Source organism: Macrotis lagotis, chromosome 3, assembly GCF_037893015.1.
Source record: "Macrotis lagotis isolate mMagLag1 chromosome 3, bilby.v1.9.chrom.fasta, whole genome shotgun sequence".
Taxonomy (NCBI): Eukaryota; Metazoa; Chordata; class Mammalia; order Peramelemorphia; family Peramelidae; genus Macrotis; species Macrotis lagotis.
In genome coordinates, this window is record NC_133660.1 from 18426916 (window position 1) to 18453946 (window position 27031).

General features: G+C 40.5%; 1 protein-coding gene across 2 annotated transcripts in view; it reads left to right on the forward strand.

The window, feature by feature from the left end:
• Positions 1-27031, forward strand: part of TNKS (tankyrase) — a 207598-nt gene that overhangs the window by 59132 nt on the left and 121435 nt on the right. For both annotated transcript variants that reach the window (XM_074228240.1, XM_074228239.1), the window contains exon 3: positions 20296-20391. In XM_074228240.1, coding sequence (XP_074084341.1) covers positions 20296-20391 — 96 coding nt within the window. The remainder of the gene's footprint in view (positions 1-20295; positions 20392-27031) is intronic.

Sequence of the window (27031 nt, forward strand, 5' to 3'; positions counted from 1 at the left end):
GACTTATATGCAAACATGTTAGACACAAATATATACATACAATGTTTACTGGACTGTTAGTCACTGAGGAGAGGTGGGTAGGAAGTTAGGGTAGAAGAAAGTTGTGTAACCTATAAATATGCTGGTGGATGAATGTTTAAAAACTTTCATAATGTGTAATTGGAAAAATAAAATAAAAATCAATAAAAAAATGAGTCCTTTATCAGAAACATTAGCTGTGAAAATTGTTCCCCATTTTTCTGTTTTCCTTCTAATATTGACTGCATTGGTTCTATTAGAGCAAAAACTTTTAAATTTATTTACTAAAAAAACCCATTTTGCAATTTATAATCTCTATTTCTTTGGTCATAAATTTCTCCCCTTTCCAAAGATCTGACAGAGTATTTCTTGATCTATTCATTGGTTTTTGGTATCACCCTTTATGACTAAATCCTGTACCCATTTTGACCTTATTTTGGTTTAGGATGTGAGGTATGGGCCTGTTCCTAAAAACGATCATTATTAGGAAGTTTTTCTCCTACTTTGAATTTCAGCATATGTCAGTGTATATTGGGGGGCATGGATTGTTCTGGAAAGATTAGCTCCTCTGGTGGGAGGGCTCCTGAGCCCCATTCAGGCTGTTTATCCACCTTTGGTGTCCTACCCAATTCACCCAACTCTCACTGGTATCTTGATGAAGTTTATCATGAGCAGCAGCCCCACCCCAGCAAAACTTTCAGCAGATGGGCCTCAAACCCATTGATGAATTAGGGGGATGTTTACTCCAAGCAAGTGAAGACTTCCCATTGTGGAATGGGGTAGATGAAAGCAGTTTGCTCCAACAGCCATGAAGGTGGCCAAAGCTGTGGAGCATATAGAGCTTGGTGAGATGTAGAAGATTGCCAAGGTCATCCACTGCCTCCTGCGCATCCCCAGTCATTCTGACTTTTGTTTGGTCACTGGATTTCAATGACCCTGGAAGAAGGCTTGAGACTGAGGACTTTGTTGAGCTCTGCCACCCTTCAATCTGGTTCGCATGCAAGACAAGCCTGTGAGTTTTGCTTTTCATTTTTTTTTTTTTTGCAACTCTTCTAGATTGCCCTTCATTCTGTAGATTTTCATGACCAATCTACTCTTCTCTTTTTGTTTCTTTGCTAAGACTTGCCACTGCAGAGTCTAGCTATGAGGGTTTTTTCCCTTGTGCAGGTTGTATATTCTGCTCTTAGAACTGTCATTTAACACCCTCCAATGAGCTCTAGTTCCATGTTCTCACAGGACCTTTGTCTCTTCAAGTATTAGATGGTTTTTTCTTTATTTGGCAGTATTTACTCATAGATGCTGGAGTTCTTTGACTAGATCTGTTGGCATTCTTTCATGTTTTCCTCCTTGACTTCTCTGGTTATGTTCAAAGTCTTTGAGTTTTCTTCCTGGGACCTTTGACAATTTAAGTACCATCTTTGCCCTTTATGGATTGGTCATTTAGTTGTGTCTGACTCTCCATGAACCATAGAGAGTTGACCATTTGTGAACCATACTGTCCATGGAGTTTTCTTGGCAGAGATGCTTGGGGTTTGCCATTTTCCTCTCCAGTGGATGAAGGGAAACAGAGCTTAAGTGAGTCGCCAGGCTCGGGGAGCTACTAGGTGTCTATGGTTAGATTTGAACTTTGGTCTTCTGGACCCCAGGCCCAGCACACTACTCAGAAGCTCTGTGTCCTCAGATTGTGGTTTCCTTCAGGGTTGGATCTCAAGATGCCTTATCCTCTTCCCAAGGGCTCGTCAGCTTAGGTCTCTCCCCCAAGTGATTTTGGGGGAGGGGGGATAGAAGTGGTCCTAGGTGGATGCTGTGCTTTTTCTCTTGGTTTCCTGAAGTGCCACATAGCCATTCCTCCCTGTCTCCAGCCTCACACATGTGTCCTGACCTCTTCTTCACCTCTCTGTCCCAAGCCTGGCAAACCAGAGAGCTACTAGACTGGTGCTGTGGGATGTGGTATTGAACTCTGTTTCAGACCAGGCACAAATCCTGCCCCTTACCCTCTGTTCTTGGCTGGCTTACAGAAATCTCTGGAGCTAATTGTGGGGACCCAATGAGCTTCCATTGTCTAGAGTGCTGCAGAGTCCTGCTCACTGTCTCCTGGCAGAAACAGCCTTCTGCAATCTGGAGCTGGCACCTCCATGGCCCTGGATTGAGGATGGGTGTGGGGCTGGGCTTTGTTGGAAGCCTATGTGAGTGGGCTTGCACAGTCCCTGCTTGAGTGGAGGGAAGGATGCTGAATGAGCTCAGTATAAACATCACTTTCTGAATTTTTGTAACTTTATTTTGGATTTGGGGTGACCTGAATCATGGGGAAAAAATTTCTTTATTTTTGGTCCAGAATTTCTGTTTTGGAAAGGCTTAAAAGGGTGTGATACAGAGAATACAACTCAAAATCAAAACAAAGACCTTGAAAGCAGAAAGGAATTTATTACATTCTCATGAGAAGGTGGTATTCCCCCTCCCACTAGTTGTGCAGGTGGTTGTGAGGGAGTACAAGTTGCTAAGCTTATTTATACCCTAATGTAAGTTCCTCCTCCTTAGCCTCCTTCCCCTTATCCCATTGGCTGGGCTTCTAGGGGTACAATCTAGTCATGAAAATCTTCCCCATCAACAAAAACAAAAACTGAGGTAGCACAGTACATGGTGTTTTTATAAAGCATGCTTTTGTAAGCTAGCTGCAGGTGCTATTTCCCAACAACCAACAGAAAAAACATAGTTTTACATGTTTACAAACAAGATCTGAGGGAGGGTCAAGCACAATACCTAGTGTTTTGAAAAACATGTTTTTGTAAGGTCAGCTAGCAGCAGGTATTGTGTAGAAGAGTACATTTCAATGGGATAATAATAATAATAAAATAAAATTTTAAAACTTATTAGTAACTCTTTTGCGGAGGTTTCACTTCTGGGGTGGGTGTTACCTTTCACAAGAACTTGAGGGAATCAGAAAATATTTGTCCTCTATCTTGTTTAGCATGTGACCTGGAAGTTGAAACCTGATACGGGAACATTAAAAGGTGAAATGACAACTGGAGCTAGTGAATCCCAGAGAGTCCTAAGGAAGGATCAAGTCCTCCTTTTAAGGTTCTCAGTAGTTGGATCTGTAATGGGTGGTACGAAATCTTTGCTGTTCCCATTAGGTCTCTCAATGTGAAAAGGTGATAGTCAGCAGAAGCATCCCCAGGAAGATCAGACAACAGCCAAGATGCCAACCCTTGTAGCACCATAACTGATCGGCATCACAAGTCCTGGAGTCCCTGTGACTCACTAGCAGTGATCTCCTCCTTCCTGAGAAAGGAAGGGACAGAGAAAATCATTGCTACATGAGAGGCTTCTGAAGGACGATCTCCTTCTGGGGGGGTGCGGTTATTAAATACTCTCATTTCCTCCTTGTAAGAAAACAAACCCCTCTCCATGTGCACCCTGGCTTTAGTTGTAATAGCATTGGGTATTATACTGGCTGCATGGTTAAAGGAGCTGGTCACTTTTCCATTTGGGTAAACAGCAAGTTCCAGTGGGCCTTCCATTTGCCATCTCTGGACCACTTCTTCCATTGGCAGATGTTAAGCTGGCCTCTCCTCTTGGTTGTGCCAGTTGCTGCATACTCCACTGGGGTGATCCTAGGGCATGACAGTGGTCACTCCTATGGCCTCTCTTCCTCTGCTCTCTGCTGGAACAGCCTGGCTCTAGGCTCAAATGCTGTTGGGCCTCCATTGCTGGGGACTGACTCCACCCTGTTTGGGGAAACCCAAGTTCCATCCTGTGCAGAAGGGTATTCTGCAGTATTCTGTAGGAGTGATGGAGGTGTTCTGACTGCCTCCCTGTCCTGGGGGAAAGGCACAAAGTAACACTGAAAGGAGAAAGCCAGAATCTTGAGCCAAGACATCTACCATTTCTGCTGGGTACGGACTCTCCAGGGGCCCTTCGTCTGTAGTTTTAGAGAGACTTAAAGGCCAAAGTTCAGTGATGAGAGTGAAAGGAACCTTTTCAAACTACCCTTAACTAAATAATGGGGTGCTAGTGGCACTTTTGTCCCTGCTTCAGTGCATTTTGGAAGTGTCTCTGGGCTTCTAGAGAATTTAGCTTTGTCCTTTCAAGTTCCTCCCCCCAATTCTGTTTAAGAAAACAAAGGCATCTTGTTTCAGTAATAATAATTAGCATTTGTATAGCCAAGTTTTGCAAAGCACTTTACATATGACTTGCTATTTGATCCTCTTAGCAATTCTGTGAGGAAGGTGCTATGATTATATCCTTTTTTAACAGATGAGAAACCGGCTGGTCATGTATCCAGGAAGGTAGATCTAGTGTGTGGTAGGATTAGAACTCAGATCATCATGATTTCAAGTCCAGCTGTTTGTTTAATAGCTGAATAGACCACCACAGTGAGGGAAAAATCTTTAATCCCTCCAAATTAACTGCCATCAGACTGCTTTGAAGTTAGTTCTGAGTGCTGTAAAGAACTTATTCTGGGGGCAGCTAGGTGGCACAGTGAATACAGCATCAGCCTGGAATCAGGAGGACCTGAGTTCAGATGTGGCCCCAGATACTTAATAATTGCCTAGCTGTGTGATCTTGGGCAAGTCACTTAACCGCAATTCCTTGCAAAAAATAATAACAAAAAAAAGCAAAAATAAAAAAAAAAAGGACTTACTATTCTGAGTAGACTTTGGAAGAAGCCTGGCTGACTAGATTGGAAGCCTAAGCTGCTGGAGCATAGGTCTCACCTTGTTCTCTTCTTGCTCAGTAACCACAGGCAGTTTACTCTCTCCTTTCCCAAGAAGGGGCTTGGCAGTCTTCCACAGTGACTGACCATTCTCTGGAGACCAGCCCAAAGACCAGGCCAGGCTCTCCTTCAAGGAGTACCTTGTGTTCCAGGCCTGCCAGGCCTTTATTGTTGGAGCTAGTGTCTGGACCTAGACCAGTCTCCTGGCCATTTGGTTTTAATATTAAAACATGTGATACTAGTCGTTCAGTGATAACTGTAAGACATTTATTTACTTTGCCGTGGCTGAAGGTTTTCAACCATTATAGACTCTTGAGGACAAATCAGGTTGATTCTACTGAGGGAAGCTCAGTTGCTTGGATTATACTCCTGGTTTTCTACATATTAGACATCAGAGAGAGCCTGGTGCTGCTCAGCATAATGAGAAAGTGCTGACAGCAGCCTGTACCTTTACCTAAGCCTCAAGAATGGCTTCAGTCTCTTTTATGGAGGGCCCAGCCATTTTCATAGCACTCTAAGGTTTGTAGAATGCTGTGCACAGATCATCGTGCTCCTGCATTCTCAGAGCAAAAAGAGGGAGTGGAGTCCAGGTTGTTGTAGGACTCGTGGGTCTTGACTTAATGGTGGTTCAGATAGCTCCTGGAAAGACTCTGGGGTCCAGGTCAAGCTCTGATGTGATCACAGCAAAGGATCTTGCCATTTGCCTACCACCCCTGAAGTCTAGTCAAGAGATTGGCCCCCTGGCAGTGAGGATGGACTCCTAAAGAGTGTTGTGGGATGCACATAGATATTTTCACAGGAGAGCTGTGGTGGAGCTTCCAGAGACAGGGTAAGGTGGAAGGGAGGGGAGATGAGACAAGAATAGAATCATGGCTAAGGGATATAGACAAGGTGAGGAAAAATGGTTTCCAAGGACAAAAGTAGTATTGAAGGATGGGGCTGATCCTTCTAGGAGCCAAGAGAAAGAAAGATAGGTAGAAAGAGCTCTGTCTTCTCCACAGCAATTTGGAAGTGAAGGAGCAATCCAGGGGTGGGATTATTGCTAGAAGTCAATATAAAAGGGTGCAGAGCAGAGGTGTTTGAGGCTCCCTGGAAAATGTGTGTCTTTTTTTTTACTCCACAGTTACTGCTTTGCACAGAGCCTGGTACAGAATAGGCCTTAATAATGTTTATTGATTAACTCAAAAGTAAAAAGTCTAACTCTATGAACAGCAGATTTCAAGATACTTTAAATAAAATAAGAATGACGTGAGATTATGAATAGCTTGAGCTGACCTGATCAGATTCAGAAGGAACATATTTACCTTCAGTTTTTCCTGATCTGGGGCAGGTTTCTAGGAAATGCAAACTACATTAGAACATCTCTAAAGAAAAGAGATGGTTCCCTAACATAGTTCCCTAAGTCTCCCTTTGTGAAAGGCCACAGAAGAGATCAGAATATCGAGAATCCATGAAACCTTGTCTGTGTAGCCTCAGGAAGGATATGAAAAAAGAGTGAATAATTCATTGCTCCAGGAAAAGAGTCAGACTAAGGCACTCCTCCTTAAGTGTAAATTGTGGTCAGTGGCCTTAGAGCTTGCTCAATGCCAATGAGCTGGGGCTTGTTTATGAAACCAAAGTGACCCATGTTTGAGGGGCTCTGGGCCCTTGAATTGAGGCTCTACTTTTTGATTATCCTCCTTTATAGGAAAAAAGTCACAAGAAGAATGAGTTGAAAATTAGACTCTTAGCAGGAAGAAATGATGAGAAGTTCCATTGTAAAAAACTACACAATACAAAGAACATTTAGACATTGCCTACCACAGTTAGGGCACATGAAGAAAAATAATCTTTACAGAAACAAAGGAAAACATATATTTGAAGATAGATATATTGTCCATGGCCAGATCTTAGAAGAATGATGATGTCAATCAGTCATAAACAATTTAAATGCCTGCTGTATTCCAGGTGCCTTTTGCTACCTAAATTACAGATTTGGGGTGGCTAAGTGAAACAATGGATAGAGCACTGGTCCTGGAATCAGGAGACCTGAATTCAATTGCAACCCTAGACTTTTACTAGTTGTCTTACCTTGGATAAGTCACTTAACCCTGATTGCCTTGCAGCCGGGACCAACTGATTCATATCTGGTCACTGAAGCTGGTGACTTAGTATGCCCCCCCATTCAAATTCAATTCATGTGCATGTCATGGCATCATCTCCCTGATGTCATGGTCTTCTTCAAGAACAAAGGACAAACAAAAACAAATTACAGTAATGTCAGAGGATTAGGATTGCTTAAAGAAGTAGACAGTAACATTCATCAGAAGGGCCAGTACAATGTAATAGCTAGAGAGTCAAGGTTAAAATCTCACCACTCACCAATAATAGCAAAACTACTTCCTCTTTCAGTGCCTGGTTGACTTTGTGTTTTGGAGACAGTGCCAGTCGGTGCTTGTAATACTTATAGCTGGCTCATTTTTTTAAATCTAGTGCTTGCCTCTATCAGGTGACCATTGAAGAGATTTGCCATCATTTAGCCAGCATGATCCTTCTGTTGATTACATGGTTTGTGGCAGCTTCCAAGAGCTGTGGCACTGGTGACCTCATGACTAGAACATTCTCTGATTTCCTGGCTCCTTTTAACTCTGCACAGTGAACATCTGGTTTTCTTCCCAGGGTCTTATCTAGAATCTGGGGCCCACCTTCAGCTGTGTGATGGTGGCCCTCACTCAAAATACTTGTATACCCCGCCCCCCACGGCTGAAGGGGCTTGTACCTGAGAGAGGAGGGGCCAACCAGAAAGACCACCTGCTGTTTGGAGGATGAAGAAAGACTTTTCAAGCAAAGTCCTCAATACCAGAGTATAGTGCCTCAGCCAGCTTTAGCCTCTTTTTGTCTGTGAAGCCTCTTCAGGTCCTTGGTCCCTCATTTCACATAATAGGGGATCTCCTAAAAATAAGTCCATGGCACTCTGGGCTGAAGGGACATTATTTATAGTTTTTTGTTTTTTGTTTTGTTTTGTTTTATTTTATTTTTCAAGGCAATGGGGTTAAGTGACTTGCCCAAGGCCACACAGCTAGGTAATTATTAAGTGTCTGAACTCAGATTTGAACTCAGGTATTCTTGACTCCAAGACTGGTGCTCTACTGCGCCACCTAGCCGTCCCAGGGTCATTATTTAGTAAAACATGATATATAAATCCTTTGGAAAATGGAGTCTCCTCCCCACCCACCTCCAATATCCAAATTTATCTGCTTTTGTAAACTCAGACTTGGCAATATTTAGCTTGTTATCAATAGAAATACTGTTCGAGCAAGAAAAAACAAGTATTTTTTTTTAACCAGTAATGCAGGGGAAAAACCAAAAATATCTACTGCGACCCTCATTCAAATAGTGGCCTTTGCCAGTGAAATCAGAGCTTCAGGCTCTATTCTGATAATAATCTTGGTAATTGTTAACGTTGGGATGTTCCATTGCAAGAAGATGGGGTGGGGTGATGGAGGGGGGCATCCTTGTGCTGCTGAAAGTCTGGTCTTTAGCCAAAGGTTGATATATACTTTAAGGACATTAATGGTGAAAAGCAGAGGTGATCAAACTTTAAGTCCATTTAAAAGAAGTATTTATCACAATTCTAGTGTTAGAGCAGATGATCAACCTTGATAGACTTGCTCATTCCAACAGTGCAACAACCAGGGGCGATTTGGGAGTATCTGCGATGGAGAATACCATCTGTATCTAGAGAAAGAAAACAGGAATTATTTCAAGAATGGTATTTATAGAGGGAGTTAGGTGGTACAATGGATAGAGTATGGTGTCAGGAGAAACCTGAGGTCAAATTCAACTTTAGACTCTATAGCTGTGTGACCTTGGACAAGTCACTTCATCCCTCTCTGCTTCAATATCCTTGTTTTCAAATAATACCCACCTCCCAAGGATCTCAAAAGGCTTAGGTGAGATGAAGAGATAACCCCCCACCTCACAAATGTGCCACTAGCACACCATTATTTAGTTAAGGGTAGTTTGAAAAGGTTCCTTTCACTCTCATCACTGAACTTTGGCCTTTAAGTCTCTCTAAAACTACAGACGAAGGGCCCCTGGAGAGTCCGTACCCAGAAGAAATGGCAGATGTCTTGGCTCAGGATTCTGGCTTTCTCCTTTCAGTGTTACTTTGTGCCTTTCCCCCAGGACAGGGAGGCAGTCAGAACATCTCCATCACTCCTACAGAATACTGCAGAATACCCTTCTGCACAGGATGGAACTTGGGTTTCCCCAAACAGGGTGGAGTCAGTCCCCAGCAATGGAGGCCCAACAGCACTTGAGCCTAGAGCCAGGCTGTTCCAGCAGAGAGCAGAGGAAGAGAGGCCATAGGAGTGACCACTGTCATGCCCTGCTGTGGCCTCACTAGAGATGCTTCTCTCTCCCTTGTCTTCCTAAGTAGTCCCTATATACAGGAAACTCCAAGTGAATTCATGACCTAAATAGAAAACTGTCATATAAAGGAGAGGCTCCTCTTGCAAATCTCAGGGGAGATTCAAACCCAAATCCAGGGAGAGCCAGAGAGATAGTGTAGGTTATAAAAGAAAAATAGAATTAGCACCTGGAGTCAGTTCAAATCTGGCCTCAGACACTTCCTAAGGGTGACCCTGAGCAAGTCACTCAGTCCTTTCTGTATCTGTTTCCTCATCTCAGAATGACCTGGAGAAAGAAATGGCAAACCACTCCAGGATCTTTGCCAAGAAAATCTCAAATATGTAGTGGTGTGTGTGTGTGTGTGTGTGTGTGTGTGTGTGTGTGTATGTTTGTATGTGTATCTCTTCTCCATCTGCTCCTCTTGAGTTTGTTAAATGTTTGTTTGTATATTTCATCTGTTTCCCTGTCAGCCTGTCTTTTTGAAACCAGGACTAAATTGTTGTTTTTATGAAATTTTTTTTGGCAAGGCAGTGGGGTTAAGTGACTTGCCCAAGGTCACACAGCCAGGCAATTATCATTAAGGGTCTGAAACTGGATTTGAATTCACTCAGGTCCTTCTGACTTTAGGACTGATGCTCTATCCACTGTACTACCTAGCTGCCCCACTACTTAATTGTTTCTTCCCCCCAAAGATTTTATTTTGAGTTTTACAATTTTCCCCTAATCTTGCTCCCCCTGCCCCGCTCCCGCCCACAGAAGGCAATTTTCCAGTCTATACATTGTTTCCATGGTGTACATTGATCTGAATTGAGTGTGATGAGAGAGAAATCATTTCCTTAAGGAAGAAAAATAAAGTATAAGAGATAGCAAAATTATATAATAAGAAAATGCATTTTCCCTCTTAAATTGAAGGTAATAGTCTTTGTTCTTTGTTCAAACTCCACAATTCTTTCTCTGGATACAGATGGTATTCTCCATCGCAGATACTCCCAAATCACCCCTGGTTGTTGCACTGTTGGAATGAGCAAGTCTATCAAGGTTTATCATCACCCCCATGTTGCTGTTAGGGTGTACAATGTTTTTCTGGTTCTGTTCATCTCATTCAGCATCAAAATTCCTCCAGGCTTCCCTGAATCCCCATCCCTCCTAGTTTCCAATAGAACAATAGTGATCTATGACATACATATACCACAGTTTGTTCAGCCATTTCCCCAATGGATGAACATTTACTTGATTTCCAATTCTTTGCCACCACAAACAGGGCTGCTCTGAATATTTTTGTACAAGTGATGCTTTTACCCTTTTTCATCCTCTATTCAGGGTATAGACCTAGTAGTGGTATTGCTGGATCAAAGAGTATGCACATTTTTGTTGCCCTTTGGGCATAATTCCAAATTGCTCTCCAGAAAAGTTGGATGAGTTCAGAGCTCCACCAACAATGTATCCCAGTTTTCCCACATCCCTTCCAGCATTGATCATTGTCCTTTCTGGTCATAATGTCCAGTCTGAGAGGTGTGAGGTGGTACCTCAGAGATGCTTTATTTTGCATTTCTCTAATAAGTAATGATTTAGAGCAATTTTTTCATATGACTATGGATCGCTTTGATTTCCTCATCTGTAAAATTGCCTTTGCATATCCTTTGACCATTTGTCAATTGGGGAATGGCTTGTCTTTTAAAAAATTTGACTTAGTTCTCTGTATAATTTAGAAATGAGTCCTTTGTCAGAAATACTAGTTGTAAAATTGTTTCCCAGTTTACTACATTTCTTTTGATTTTGGTTACAGTGGTTTTGTTTACTAAATTGTTTTAATGATAACTTTATTATAGAACATTATTGATACTGTTAGATCCTCTGACTACTTTTCTTTATGGATTACCCTGGAGTTTCTTGACTTTTTATTACTCTAGATGAATTTCATTTTTTTCTAGCTCAGTAAAATCTTCTGTTCATAGTTATAGCATATATAGTAGATCACTTTAGATAGTACTACCATTTTTGTTATATGGGCTCAACTTAGCCAGAAGGAGTTACTGTTTCTCCAGTTACTGGTTTTTTTAGATTGGCTTTTATTTCTCAGGGCAAGGGGCTGTTTATTTTGGATTCATATAGTTCCAGGACACATCTTGTACCTTCATTTCTTTTTTTTTAATTAATTTTTATTAAAGATATTGTTTGAGTTTTACAATCCCCCCATCTTACTTCCCTCCCCCCACCCCCACCCCCCACATAAAGCAATCTGTCAGTCTTTGTTTCCATGTTGTACCTTGATCCAAATTGGGTGTGATGAGAGAGAAATCATATCCTTAGAGAAGAGACAAGAATTCTAAGAGGTAACAAGATCAGACAATAAGATAATCTGTTTTTTTCTAAATTAAAGGGAATAGTCCTTGAACTTTGTTCAAACTCCACAGCTCCTTAACTGGATACAGATGGCACTCTCCTTTGGGGACAGCCCAAAATTGCTCCCGATTGTTGCACTGATGGAATGAGCAAGTCCTTTAAGGTTGATCATCACTCCCATGTTGCTGTTAAGGTATACAGTGTTTTTCTGGTTCTGCTCATCTCACTCAGCATCAGTTCATGCAAATCCTTCCAGGCTTCCCTGAAATCCCGTCCCTCCTGGTTTCTAATAGAACAATAGTATTCCATGACATACATATAACACAGTTTCCTAAGCCTTTCCCCAATTGAAGGACATTTACTTGATTTCCAATTCTTTGCCACCACAAACAGGGCTGCTATAAATATTTTTGTTGTACATTCATTTCAAAGGAACAGTCACAACCCTTAGAGTTGTTAGCACTTGTGATTACTTCAAATCACTCATGATAAAAAACACAAATTAAAAACATTCTAAGCTATAGTCTAACCTTTCAAAATGACAAAATAATGGAATTAGTCACCATTAGAGAAGCTAGGAGAGTTAATCTTTTCCTGAGTCTTAAGGGGCTTCTCATAAGAATTAGTTGGGTAAATCACTATTGAAAGTTTCTAGGTCTGTTTAGTTTGGTTTGCAAAAGGGAAGGTTGTAGGTGTTTAACTGGGGACACTCCAAGAAGTGGGGGAATAACAAGGGAAAGGTAATATTAAAGGAGCCCACTGCTATTGAAGGAGTTTCAGTGTGACTAGGACTGAGCCCTAGTCTCCCAATTAGAACGACCCATTAGCTCTTAAAATTGTGCTTTAGCCACTAACTCTTGCTGGGGACAGTTTGGATAACCTGCTTTCTTTGTCTTACACAGTAAAGAGTAGGGACTTAGAACCCCTGAAATGGGACTGAGAAGGGAGAAGAAGGGCCCAAGAACAGAGAGCTAGTCTATGATGTTCCGGGACTGGGAGGAAATTTCCTTAACCAGTTTGAGATCTTGCTTTTTGTTTGTTGGTTTTTCCCAATTGATATTTCATTTTATTTTTCCAATTACATGTTAGAAAATTTTTTCAACTTTCATCTACATGCATATGTATATTTAGAAGTTACGTAATTTCCTTCTACTCTCCCTTCTCACCCCCTCTTCACAATGATGAACAGTCTGGTAAACATTGTACATATACATTTGTGTTTTAACATATTTACAGATTAGTAATTTTCTATATGATGAATTAAGATGAAGGGAAAAGAAAGACTACCTTGAGATAGGAAAAAGCATGAGTAATTTTTTGAAAGTGTTCATTCAGATTCTGAAGGTTTTTCTTTTGTTTTGTTTTGTTTTTCCCTTCTGGATGAGGATGACATTGTCCATAACAGGTCTACCTGGGTTGTCCTAGTTCTCTGAACTGCTGAGAGGAGCTGCATCCATTAAGGTTGATCAACTCACAGTGTTGTTAATGTGTACAATGTTTTCTTGGTTCTGCTCCTTTCAGCAGCAGTTTCTGTAATTCATTCCCTGATTCTCTGGAGTCTGACCATTCATGGTTTCTTATAGAAGAGTAGTGCTCCATAATATGCATATACCATAATTTGTTCAGCCATTCCCCATTTGATGGGTATCCCCTCAATTCCCAATTCTTTGCCACTCCAAAAAGGGCTGCTGTGAATGTTTTGGAATATGTGGGGCTTTTCCCATTTTTTATGATTTCTTCTGTCTATAAGCCTAGCATTGGTATTGTTGGGTCAACGGGTATGTGTGATCAGTTTTATTGCTCTTTGGGCATAATTTCATATTCCCTCCAAAATGGTTGGATTAGTTCACAACTCGTATCAGTTGTACATTAATGTCCCAGTCCTCCTACAACCTCTCCAACACTGATCATTTTCCCTTTTTGTCATCTTAGCCAATGTGGTAGGTGTGAGGTTGAACCTCATAGTTGTTTTAATTTGCATTTCTCTAATCAACAATGATTTGAAACATTTTTTCATATTATATAGCTTTAATTTCTTCTTTTTGAAAACTGTCCATTCATAAACCTTTGAACATATATCAATTGGGGAATGACTTGCAACCTTATAAATTTGATTCAGTTCTCTATTTTAGAAATGAGACCTTTATCAGAACCCCTAGTTGTGAAAATTGTTTCCCAGTTTTCTGTTTTTCTTGTCAGCATTGGTTTTATTAGCACAAAACCTTTTTAATTTAACATCATAATCATCCATTTTGCAATTGTAATGTGTGCCATTTCTTATTTGGAGATCTCCTCTTTGTTGATGATCTCAGTTTAACTTTCTAGATCTTGTTTCTTGGATAAAGTGTTCAGCATGTGATCTTGTCTGTTAGATCCTCAAGAACTGGGGCTGTCTTCTGGCTTTCTTTATTCCTTAAGCATAGAGCCTGGCACAGATGAAATCTAGAGGACTGACTGACTGATGGGGATCATGGCCCACCCAGTGTCCCTCAGATATTTTTTTGGTAGAGAAGAAGCGACTCTGCTTAGAACCCTTTTCTTTCAGGTCAAAGCCAGGGGGATGCCTTGGGATGTAAAACTACTGTGGGATTCTATTCTCTGTGTTTATTTTGCATGTTCTTATCTTCATCTTTTTGTTCCCCCATTGGTTGAAGCTCCTTGGAAGGAGGGAAGGTTTCATTTATTGTATTTGTAATCCCAGCATAGGTCAGCAGAAACTGATAAGCACTTAAGAGGATTGATTGGGTCAGCTAGAGGATTGGCACAGACTTCCAGAACCAGCAGTAGCATTGCTTTGACTCCTCCAAATGGGATAGGTAGTGCAATGGACCTGGAGTCAGGAAAAGCTGCCTTCAAATGGGATCGTGTGTGTGTGTGTGTGTGTGTGTGTGTGTGTGTGTGTGTGTGTGTACACTACTCTATGGTGATGATAGAGCTATCATCACTATATAGAAGCTCATAACATTGAGATAGCATAATTCTTCAACTATTGGACACCCCCTGAGTTTCCAGTACTTTGTCACTGCATAAAAAGATGATATAAATATTTCTTAGAATGTGTTTTGCTTAGGATTGATCTCTACCATATTTTACCCTCTTTTTTTATTCTTTCTCTTTTCCCATTTTCTTTAATGTTTCTCTGTCGAGTTAAATTGTATTTATGTTTTGTGCTTGTATTTTATATCTTTTTTACCAGTTCAGATGAGAATGAAGTTCAAGTGTCAGCTGTTATCTGCAACCTTTTTCTTTGTTTCTCTTTATTTCCATTTGCACACTCAAATTTCTCACTATTTCTTCTATCCTCTCACCTCACTTGGTGTATTCCTCTTCCCTTTCCATTTTTCTTTCAAGACCATCAAGACATAAAAGAAAGTTTTCCAGGCTTTTAGTCTAATTATTCATCCTTTGTGACCCCTAGAACTGACAGGATTCTAAGCGAGTAGAGTGGACTAAATCTCAGCTCTCTATATTCTCTTTTGGTTCTTTGTGATAGTTCATTTATATGTCTTTTCATGTTGTTATTATTGACCTGGATGTTTGTACTTCAGTTTCTTTGTGATCTGGGCTTTTCATCAGGACTGTTTAGAAATCCTCTATTGCATTACTGATCCATTTTTTCTTCCTGTAGAATTATACTCAGTTTTGTTGCTAACTTCTTTTTTGGTTATAAGCTGAATTTTTTGGCTTCTGGAATATTGTAATTTAAGCTCTTTGCTCTTTTTGTTTGTTTGTTTTTGCAAGGCAGTGGGGTTAAGTGGCTTGCCCAAGGCCACACAGCTAGGTAATTATTAAATGTCTGAGGCTGGATTTGAACTCAGGTCCTCCTGACTCCAGGGCCAGTGCTCTATCCATTGTACCACCTAGCTGCCCCTTGTTTTTTTTTTTAAGAGAGATTTTATTTATTTTTGAGTTTTACAATTTTCCCCCCATTCTTCCTTCCTTCCCCCCCATAGAAGTCATTCTCTTAGTGTTTACATTGGTTCCATGTTATGCATTGATCTCAGTTCAATGTGATGACAGAGAAATCCTATCCTTAAGGAAGAAATATAAAGTATGAGATAGTAAAATTACATTATAATATAATCCTTTTTTTTTTCTAATTTGATGGTAATAGTCTTTGGTTTTTGTTCAAAGTGCATAATTCTTTCTCTGGATACAGATGGTATTCTCCATTGCAGATAGCTCAAAATGGTCCCTGGTTGTTGCATTGAAGGGATGTCCATCTGGGTTGATCATCACTCCCATGTTGCTGTTAGGGTGTACAATGTTTTACTGGTTCTGCTCATCTCACTCAGCATCAGTTCATACAGATCTCTCCATGCTTCCCTGAATTCCTGTCCCTCCTGGTTTCTAATAGAACAATTATGTTCCATCACATACATATACCACAGTCTGTTAAGCCCTTCCCCAATGGGAGGACATTCACTTAATTTCCAATTTTTTGCCACCACAAACAGGGCTGCTACCCTTTTTTTGGTCATCTTTGCTCTTTTATAGGGTTATTCATTCCTTCTGTTCCTCTTGGTAATCTCGTGAACTGTCGCATGCCAGGTCCTTCTGTCCTCCATTGTCTCCCAAAGTCTGTCCAAGCTCTTGTTCTTTGCCTCTATAACACTCTATTTTATCCACTGCTGTTCCTTTTCCTTTTTGCCTTCAATCCTTCTCAGCATCAGGGTCTTTTCCAAGGAGTCCATCTTTTCATTTATATGGCCAAAGTGGTTAAGTCTATGTGGGAGGTGGAAGTCAGAATGTCTGGAACAAGTTGGGGACTTGGTGAGGGAGGGATAGCTGTCTTTTAGTAGTCAAAGGGTTGTTACAGTGATGTTTGCTCCTTGGGGAAAGGAAAAGAAGCAATGAATGGAAACTGCAAGGAGACCAATTTCATCTTGATGTTAGGAAAACACTGTTATACTTAGAACTATCCTAACAGGAAAAAGAGAGAGCCCTTTACTTTGAGGTCTTTTAGCACAGATTGGTTGGCCATTTGGTTTCAACTGTGTCCGTGGCAATTAGACTAGCTTACTTCAAAAGTCCTTTCTAACTTTGAGATCATCTGATTGGATATTAGCAGCAAAATCCTGGTCTCTAAAATCTTGTAAATATGATTTTCTTAGTGTCTTAAAACTTTAGCAGTCATTTCACAACATCTTAGAGGTGTAATAGGACTCATCATAGAACCTCATAGGGATAAAGTAACTGGTCTCCAAATCCAGGAGGCTAGTTTGTGTTTCTATGGAATAGAATGGGACAAAATATAAGCAGCTGAAGAAAATTTTGGGGTCCAGTGATGAGAAGTCAGAATAGTTGGCAAGTGCCATTCTCCAGGCTCAAGAGAGTTGAATTAATGTTTGTTCTTACTATGCCTAAAAAGAAAGCAGGTTCACCTTTGCATCCTAGATGCCTGTCAGATGCCTTGGAGTCTGTGGTATGCTGCTGTGATGGCAAGGATTTGGGTATAATTGCTGTTGAGAGGTGGAGAGGTGCTTCAAGTGTCTCCTCTCAGGAGAGCCACTAAAAAAATTTCATTAAGCTGCTCTGCTGGGCTCAAACAGGTTTCAGCTTCCCCTTCTACCCCAATTGTGGCATTGATTCTGTGTTGGAAAAGTGTCAAGGCCAGTGTGTTTTTGTGTCTGTTAAACTGAGCTGCAGGGGCATTCTAAGAGTGTCCAAGGAGCAGATGTTTTCGCTGAGATTCTTCCCCTTTTGAATGTAGTGATTTTTAGACAACAGCTGCCCTCCAGGCACCAACACATGAAGGGGATAGGAATGGGGTCATGTCAGAAGAGCTGAAGATGCTAGGCACAGAATTTTAACATACTGGAGAGCAACAATTGCTAAACAGAAGAATGGTGCTCTCTGAAAGTAGCACTCCTACTTTTGGAGGAAAAGTATAAATTGGAAAGGCTTATTCTGACTGTTCAGTCCATGACATATATTCCTTAGATGTTACCCTATTCATTTCACTGATAAGTAAATGAAAGTATATACAGATTCCTTTGAATCCTGGACCTTTAGTTTTATGACAGAATGACAAAATTTGAAGTGTTGGAGAAGACCTCATTGTGATTCAGTCACTGCCCCAAGGCAGCCTGGTCGCTTGGAGACAGTGACCATGACCAGGGCCTCACTGGGACATCAAGCCCACATTGGTCTTTTTGCATTCTGCCCCTGGAGCCCCACAGAGCAAGTTCAGTCCCTCTTTCTGGGCAGTCCTGTAACTACATCTGCCCCACAAATCTTGGTGAAGTGAACTTCCTGAATACCACTCTGCTTTCTCCCCATCTTCTCTTCTACAAGTTCAATATGCACAGTTCCTTAGCTGGTCCTGATCTCAGAGGAACTGACTGCCCTGCCCCATTGTGGCTGCTCTCCCAGACACTCTCTCACTGATCAGTGGCCTTTATTTCATGTTCAGCATTTCCAGTCCCATGCAACCCTGGCTCACAAGAGCTTGACCAGCTGACTCATTGCTCTCTATTCGGGTTTGCCCCATCTTAGAGTTATTGAAAACTAATTTTGTTGAACTCCAGTGTTAACAGTATTAACCTCATTATCTTATAAATGATGATCATCCTGACATTTGATAGAATTCAGCTAAATCATCTAAAGATCTTTTCAAAAAAATAATTTATTTTCTGTAACAAATTCTCTCCCTTTCTTCATCCCTCCCCCACTCACTGAGGTCAAGAAATCTGGTATCCATTATACATATGAAGTCATGCAAAACTTTTCTGCATTAGCTGTGTTTAGGGGGAGGGGAGCAAGAAAAATAAAGGGAAAAAACATGCTTCAATCTGCAGTCTGAGTCCATCAGTTCTCCATCTGGAAATCAACAGTAGCAGTTTTTGTCCTGAGTTCTTTGGAGTTGTGGTAGATCACTGCTTGGGTTGATTAGACTTACTAATAATAATAATAAGTCTTTCACAGGTGATCCTTACTTTATTGCTGTGACTGCATTCATTGTTCTCCTGGTTGTGCTCACTTCTCTTTGCATCAGTTCATTGAGGGCTTCCTGGAGTTGACCTTGATCTTCAAGCACAATCATTGTTCAACCCTTCTTCAACAGATAGACCTCTCCTCAAATTTTAGTTGTGTGTTGCCATAAAAAGAACAACCTGTTATAGATACTCTTGTATGTATGGGTCCTTTCCCTTTGTCTTTGTTCTCTTTAGTATAGTCACAAGTTATTTATTGTGTGTTGGAAGATAAAGCCATAAAAAGGTCTCCCTGGACCTCTGTGGGTGGTGCCAACCAGAGTTAGATGAGTGGGTTTCCCTTCCCCCATGGAAAAGCTTACTGTCCTCCTCACTCAGCATCTCTCTTCATTGAAGACTCAAGAACAAATGTTAGAGATGAGCATTTGTGTATTCAGAGACTTATGGAACCCTTCCTGTGTTCAGGTTTGACTGTGGACATGTATTGAGCCTTGTGAAGTTTAAATTAAAGGAGCCATTTTTCCATCAGTGCCTATATCCTTGACATCTGTTAATTCTTGAAGGTTATTCTCTGAATGCCCTTAAAAGGTCAGGAGGTGGTGTTTTGGAGTGGTTTTGTTAATGGGGGGAAAAAAGATGTAAACTCTGTGCTCTGTTTGAATTTACTGTTGAAATTACTGTGGAAATGGCAAATTGTCTTGTTTCTTATCCAAAAGATATCTGTGATCATCTTTTACCTGATCCTGCTATCCCCAAAAGACAGGCAATGTAGAATAATAAATAGAGCTTGAAATTTGGAGTCAGCAAGACTTGGGCCTGGATCTGGACTTAGATACTTGTTGATTGTGTGACTCTGGGCAGGATACCTGCAATCTGAGCTTCAGGTTCCTTGTCTATAAAATTAGGGGGATAGTTTTCTTACAGTCAGTGGGCTGTTGGGGAGGTCAAATGAATAAGTGAAGTGCTGGACTAATCTTGTGTTGTGAATTTTTCTTATTCCTACTAGTAGTAACATTTTGTCCTCATTTCTCTTCTTTGTCCATAATTAAACTGTGCATTTTCTTTTCTTTTTCTTTTTTTTTCTTTTTTGCAACTGTGTATTTTCTTGAAGAACCCTATAACAAGTTTTAAGCAGAACTGTTGCTTGGTTGAAGAATAAAAAAAATAATCAGAATTTTGGTCTTTGACTTGTTTTTAGGGGAACTCCCCATTAGATGGTTTCTCATAGTTGCTTCCCATTCGTTGGATATGTAATTAAATAGCAGGCTCCTTTTTAGCATTCTTTACAGTCAGTGAATTTCTATACCTCAACATTTTGGAAGGAAAGACTATTTGAGAAGGTGTGCCCCCCCCCCCCCACACACACACAGCTTGTCTCTGTCTGTTAAACTTCTTGGCTAGAGGCCAGCGTGTTCTGTCAAGGTCCACGTGCGAACCGTGAACCACTCAAAAGCTTGTTGCATGTTACGGCTGTTCTGGGGGAGGGAGGAAATCTTTGGAAACTGAGCACTAACACAGCCGCAGCTTCCACAGAAATCCTTATAAAAGGGCTGGAGCCCGAGGCAGACTGGCTGGTGTGGCCCATCCATCTAGTGACGTGCAACCCGTCCAGCGTGGGGAGGTGAGAGACCCAAGGCAAGCATAATGACATCTCATGCCTTGGGGTTTGCCATGGCGAGTCACATGATCTCACTGTACCATAAGTTGCCAACTTGGCTTTACTCTAGAGAGGAATCTTTGCTGCAGTGCTTTTGGTAAACCAGAGAAAAAGAGGAAAAGAAGAAGATTGTGCAATGTATGTTTTTGCCTACACCATGCCGAGGAGACACTTCACAGTCCATAATGTGTGTGTCCCCGAGGTAAGAGACTGTTTCTGCTTTCCCTGCACAGTTCTGCTGCAGCACGGTGCTGATCCAAACATTCGCAACACTGATGGGAAGTCAGCCCTGGACCTGGCAGACCCCTCGGCAAAAGCTGTTCTCACAGGTAAGAGTGACGGTGGGCTGGCAGATTGAACTGGCTGCCCCAGGGACTTCGGGGGCGGGGGAGGGTAGCTCTCACTGATAAAGCCCCACAAAGAAGGATTCTTGCCGTCATCATAATTATGAAGGGTTACTGGTCATTAAGTGCTGTGGCGTTGCAGGCGCAAATTGCTGCTTCCACTTAGTTCTGGGTATTATGGCATTAGACAGCAATGTCATTCATTATTCACTGCGTTTTCTTCTATGGTTTGGATTTCCATCTGCCTGCCCCTCTTCCTCCTGAATTCCTTTTAAGACCTTCATTGTTGAGCAAGCAAGGACATTTGTGTTATTAGAAAAGTAGTTTTGATGGGAAAACAACCTGCTGCCCTACCATGTAGAGTGATTAAAATTGAAAAAATGATTATTGCTTATCCAGAGCTACCTACACCCCCCCTACTCATTTATTCCTGTGTCTTCTGTAATGTTTATCATTGCCTCTAAACTCTTATTTTAATTCAGGCAGCAGATTTATCTTTCTCTGCTCTGAACTAATAAAAATCATGGTTTAAATAGCAGTTTTATTAAGAGAAATGGTTAATAGAGAAGAAAATATGACTTGAGTTGAAATGATAGGCGAATATGTCAGAAAATGAAGCTCTGAGACATGAAGCTGAGCAGTTGTTTTCCTTCCCAAAATGCTGCATTGGCTCTGGTTTTGTTTTTTATTCTTAGCTTCAGTCTTCTGCTGCCTTTGCCCTCGTCCACTTGTAGCGGACCTTTTCATTTGCCTCTTGTGGCAATGCAGCGCTGACAGTGTTGTTTTACTTTACTTTATATGAAATTAAGCAACTTCATTTTCTTTTCAAATTTACCCCTTTGAAAGAAAATAAATCTTTGTTTATTTTCGAAAAGTTGAGTTGGTGCTGTGTGACCTTAGCAGAAGTACTCAGCTGTTTAGCCCAGGTCTGTGTGTGTACAAAGCTCTGAAAATGTATGTTTGTCTTACATCACATCCTACCTCCAAATAGGGAAAAAAATTATATGATCTTTGCTAAACCAGAGTCAGGTCATTTTTCTCAGCTAACAAAAGGTTGGATGATAAAGGTGCTGAATCCATGTTATGAATACTTGATAAATGAGGCTGCTTAATTTGTAATAAGGTAGAAGCAATTTAAATAAACAGATAAAATTTTATGTAGTGAGATTTAAAATGCCTCCTCAGACCTATATTAGGTGACAAACCTGAAGAAATCCTAGCAGTTTTGAATGTTGTCTTGTGGAGGAAGAACAGTAACAATCCCCAGGGATTGAGTTTGCTTCTCTGCTTGCTTAGACTCAAGGAAGTCCCCATATTCTGGCTATTTCCCAGGTCTTTACCTCGCTCTTTCTACTTCCTGGCCTCCTTCACCTCCCTCTCTCATTCTTTCCCCCATCATATGAAATTCAATTAATCAGGTTTATACTAGGGCTTTGGAATTATGCTTGTTTTCATTGAACTTCTTGCCTTTTTCTTTCTACTACTAATCATGTTGTTTTTAAGAGGAGAACAGGGTTGGTGGTAAATCTAAAATGTGCTCTGGCAGAAATATCTCCCAGAGAAGGGAAGTTTATCATGTTTGTGAAACCTATCTTTCAAAGCCGAGGTGTCAGACATGCAAACACTGTCCATGACACCCTCTAGAACAGCCTAATTCAGATTATAATATAAGTGGAAAATAGTTAGCAAAGTAAATAAAAATATCAAAATAAATAATATGACACTTTAAAACTCAGTCTAAATGTGGCCCCCAAGGATCCTTCTGGATGGATTATTGGGGGTTTACCATCACCATGGGAAAGATTTCTTCTTGATAATGATGGGAATGCTTAGGCTGGATTGTTCATGTTGTGAACAAAGCCCCTTTTATGGCTCATGCAAGGCACTTCAAAATGGAAGTTATGGGATGAGAGAAATTATATGTACAGAGAGAGTTTATTAAAATGGAAAGTATACCTGTAGTGAATTGTGTAGAGTATCATAACCGATCATGTATATATGGTTTGTGTATAAATATTTTGGAATGTGTATGGTTTCTCTCATCAATCCATTTTTTTTTTATGGAGAATAGCATTTTACCATAAGTACCATTGCTAAGACTAAACCAAAAACATTCCCATAGATAAGAATTTTCCATACTGTGACCCACATGACTTGGTTTAGGTTTACTTCAATTTATTATCTTTTCAGTTTTATAATTATCTTGATGTAAATTGCAATTCAGATACTTCTGCTTTACAGTGCCAATTTGCATCTCTTAACCTCAGTTTTTCCCCTGCTGGAAGCTTACTCAGATTTAATACTTCAATTAAGGCAGCTTTGTGGGTAGAACTCTTACCCCGAGACAAGAAGACCTGAGTTCAAATTCAGCCTCAATTACTTATTGGCTGTGTAACCAGATTTGGACAAGTCCCTCATTCTCAACTTGCCTTAGTTTCCTTAACTATGAAATGGGGATGATAATTTCACCTGCCTCTGAGGATTGTTGTGAGGAACAAGAAAGATATTTGTTCAGTGTTTAGCCTTGTGTGGCAAATACTAGGCACTTAATAAATGTGTTTCCTTCCCTCCTGATTCCTAATAATATTTCATCATTCTTGGGATGATTCATTCATTCATCCATTCACTTATTCATTAGCTAAAATGTGTATGGTAATAGGTACACTCTCATTAAATGTTGGACTATTCTCTCATGGTCAGCTGGCACTGTGTTAAGCCCCGGGGCTTAACACAATAATAAAGAGGCAAAAAAGTTCCTATTCCTAATGATCTTATAGTCTAATGGAGGAATACAACATACAAACAACAAGATCCTTAAGGCAAATTAGATCATCTCAGGAAGAAGACAGGAATGGCTTCTTGCAGACAGTAGGATTTTAGTTAGACTGGTGAGGAGGAGAGAGGATTCTAGGAAAAGGGAGACAGTGAGCATTTCCTGAGTCAGAAGGGTTTGTCTTGGTATAGGGAGTAGCAGATTGTAGAGTCCATGGAAAAGAGTAAGGTATGGGAAGACTGGAGAGGGTGGGATAGGGAGTACAATAAAAAGGACTGTACACATCCAAAAAGGATGTACGTTTGATCCTGGAGATAATTAGAGCCATTGGAGTTTATTGAATAGGGTGATTGATCATTTTGACAGCCAAGTAGAGGATGGACTAGAAATATATTAATCAATTGTGTTAATATTTAGAAGAAATCTGAATAAAGCATTAATGAAGTCTATGAAACAAAAAGATGTTGCTCTGCTGCTCTAATGTCCTTAGTACTTAAAAACTAATATTTAAAAGGTATTTAAGTAAAATCTTCCTGTTATGCTCATCTTAGTGAGGATGTGACCTGTTGTTGAGCATAAGCTTTGAAAGGTTCTGCCTTGCTGGCATGACCTAAAGCCTCAAGACAGTGAGAGACCACTCCAGGAGGCCCAGACTTGCTTAGGACACAAAGGCTTATCACTTTGTCATGATTTTTTGTCTGTTGCAAGAGTCAAAGACATATGCTAAATGGTCCGCAGCTCTGCATGTCCTTTTTGTTCTTCTGCATTGAAATGTATTTAAGAATGATGAAAAAGAGGCTAGTGCTTGTAAAGAATCATAGTTTCAAATTGTCTCTAAATACTCATCTAACTTGTCTCTCATGATGGAAAATCATCTTTCATGAAATAAGGAGGTTGCAGCTAGAAGGCAGATACAAATAAAGGAGTTGATGGGAGTTGTTTCTGTTGTTCATGCAAAGGCACCAAGAGATAACATTTCATGGAGCACTTGATAGTTTTAATCTTGGCCCGAAGTTGGTCCTTGGTCAGTGTTCATTGGAATTGAACTGAATGGGCACAAGACAAGTTCAGCAGATGAAAAGAAGCTTCCATGTAATCCAGACTAGGATATTGACATCCCTTAGAACTGGTCTGTCTGTCCTTGCTATTGGGAAGCATGCTTCTTGGTTGGAAAGGAATTAGGAAGCATACTTCAGCTTCCAAAATTTCGTAGGAGAAAGTGAGTGGTCAACATTGGCAGTCTCCCAAATGCAGACTTTTAATGATTCCAAGCTTCTCTCCAAAAGCCATTTTTAGAAAATAACCTGGTGTTAGTACATGACTGTGCATTATGGAATGCACCTCCGAGGAATCAAAACTGTGGGTCATATAAAGGGTAATGAGGAGATGTGCCAAGTGCCAACAATGGAGTAAGCATGCCAGCCTAACTGAAGCAATAAAAAGTCAAAACTAGATGGATTGGGGAAATCATCAACCCCCCCCCCCCCCACTTCAGATCCTGATGAATCAAGTGACCTTGAGCCCCGGAACCTGAGACATAGTAGTGCTCCCAGACCATCTGCTATTCTCCTCCTTATCAGGACCAGCCACTTCTCAGCTGTCATCAGGTGAGCCAGAGGAGGAGCTCAGGACCTCAAGACCACCAGCCTGGTTTCCAGCCCAGTCCATATAGTTTCTGACCATCATTCTGGAAAACAACCCCTCTTGGGAATCTCATTGCCATTTGAGTACCTTCTTTAGTAGGAGCATTATACTACCTTCTTTGCCTCTTTGCAGGATAGGCTAGTTTTTTCCCCCTAAAAGGTATTGAAGCTATCCTTAATTTGGTATGGAGAAGAGAATTTAGAGTTTTGGCATCACTTCCTGGTCTCCTGATGAGCAGGGAGCTTTAAGAATTTTCTGGTATACCTTGGTCAAGATATAGGAGTGGTTTACTCAGAAGCAAGGGAAGCTTTGCTCACATGAATTAATTTGGCATGTTAGTGATGCAAACCCCTTTGCATAACCTTATTGAATATCTGTTTTTGTGTGCCTTGACTGAGTAAATTCCTTTTTTGTTAACTGACTTAACAAAGGACTGACCAGAGTCTTGCCCAGCCAATTCAAGAGCATTAGTCATTTTGACTCCTTGGAGATGGGGGTAGTAGGACACCATTCACAGCCCAATGGAATTATTGGGAGGGAAAACTAAAAAAGGCACCGATAAAATGTATAAATCCCTACTGTGGAATATCATGGATGTTGCTGTGGAAAGATGAACCTTAGTTGTAGGAGGTTCTTGAGAATTATTTAGAAGAAACAGCAGGGAAGAAAATTAGGAACCATTCTTATGCCCTCAGATAGCTGAAAACAGTCCCTAGAGTATGACTAATTCTGATCACTTAGATTTTCTAATGGAGGCTAATCTGTATATTGAAACTAGATAAGAAAAGATCCATGCCTGAAATAAAACAGTAGCAGTGTACATTTTGCTCAAAAGAGACAGGTGTGAGAGAGTGGTAGAGCAAACAGTACTACTACATTGATTCAAAGGATAATGGTGGTGGGGGGACTGGGAAAAGAGGAGGGAGTACTTTTATATCTGGATATTTCTTATGTTGGTGGTACAGTAGGTAGAGCATCCAGACTCAGTCAGAAAAACTCATCTTCTTGAATTCAAGTTTGGCCTCAGACACTAGCTTCTGGTCCTGGGGCAACTCACTTAACCTTGTTAGCCTGATTTTCTTCATAGGCAAAATGAGTTGGAGAAAGAAATGGTAAAGTACTCCTGTATCTTCACCAGGAAAAATCCCAAATGAGGTGAAAAAATTTTTATGTTGACATAAATATAAATATGGAGATAGAAAGACACTTAAATAATCTCATTCTTCCACTTAAAAGGGAAAATAAGTACCATGTATAAGACACTCCCATGCATAAGATGCACTTTGGGGGCCTGAAATTTGAAAAAAAAGTAATTAATGCATAAAGTTATTGAACTCTCTTCAAGTTTTATTCATCATGAAATTGCAGGACTTCCTGGTTCTAGCTTTCAGGCTTGTTTTGGGCAAGTCTAGTGCATGGACACATGCTTAGTCCATTCCATTTCATGAACCTGAAGCACCAGTTGTGTCCTCCTTGGAAATCAGGAATTTCTTTTTCATCAGCCATTATTCTGGCCTCCTGCTGAACCATCTTCGTGGACACAGGAATTCCAGTGGCGCTTTGTTCTTAATCCATCTCTTCAGTTCCCTCTCTAGGTCAGGCCATTCTGCTGCCTTGCCTCTCCTGGCCTTCTTCTGCCAGGGTAGTTTCAGCAGGGTTTCCTTCAGTAGTCAGTCTCAGATTGTTTTCTTAGGTGGAGGAGGACCAGACTAATGTTCAGCAGCACGATTTCCATTCACTTTTACAAACCGGATCACTTTGAACTTGAATTCAGCACTGGACGAAAATCTTTTCTGAGCAGAACATGGCAAAATAAAATCTAATACATACCGGTACCAAATGCAAAACACTAAGCACAAAGATAGCAAGCACAAAAAATCAGGGAATGAAAGTCAAAAAATCTACAACAGTGAGTGCAAAACCAAGCAGGAAATGTGAGTAAAAATAACTACAGCCACTGCAGAAGATGCTCCCAGTTTTTAGATCCTGAATTTTTCAAAAATGGGTGTGTCTTATAAATGGGAAAATAAGGAAATAATAAAGGTTGGAAATACTATTCAGAATGAATTTAAAAATTAAAGAAGATGTCTAAGCATTTTGTCATCATATTTAAATTATAATCACATGCTACAGGATTAGTCTTTAAATAACAAATTCTAAATATAAGCTGAGATTTTTTAAAAAAGTTGAACTAGAAATTATGTTCTG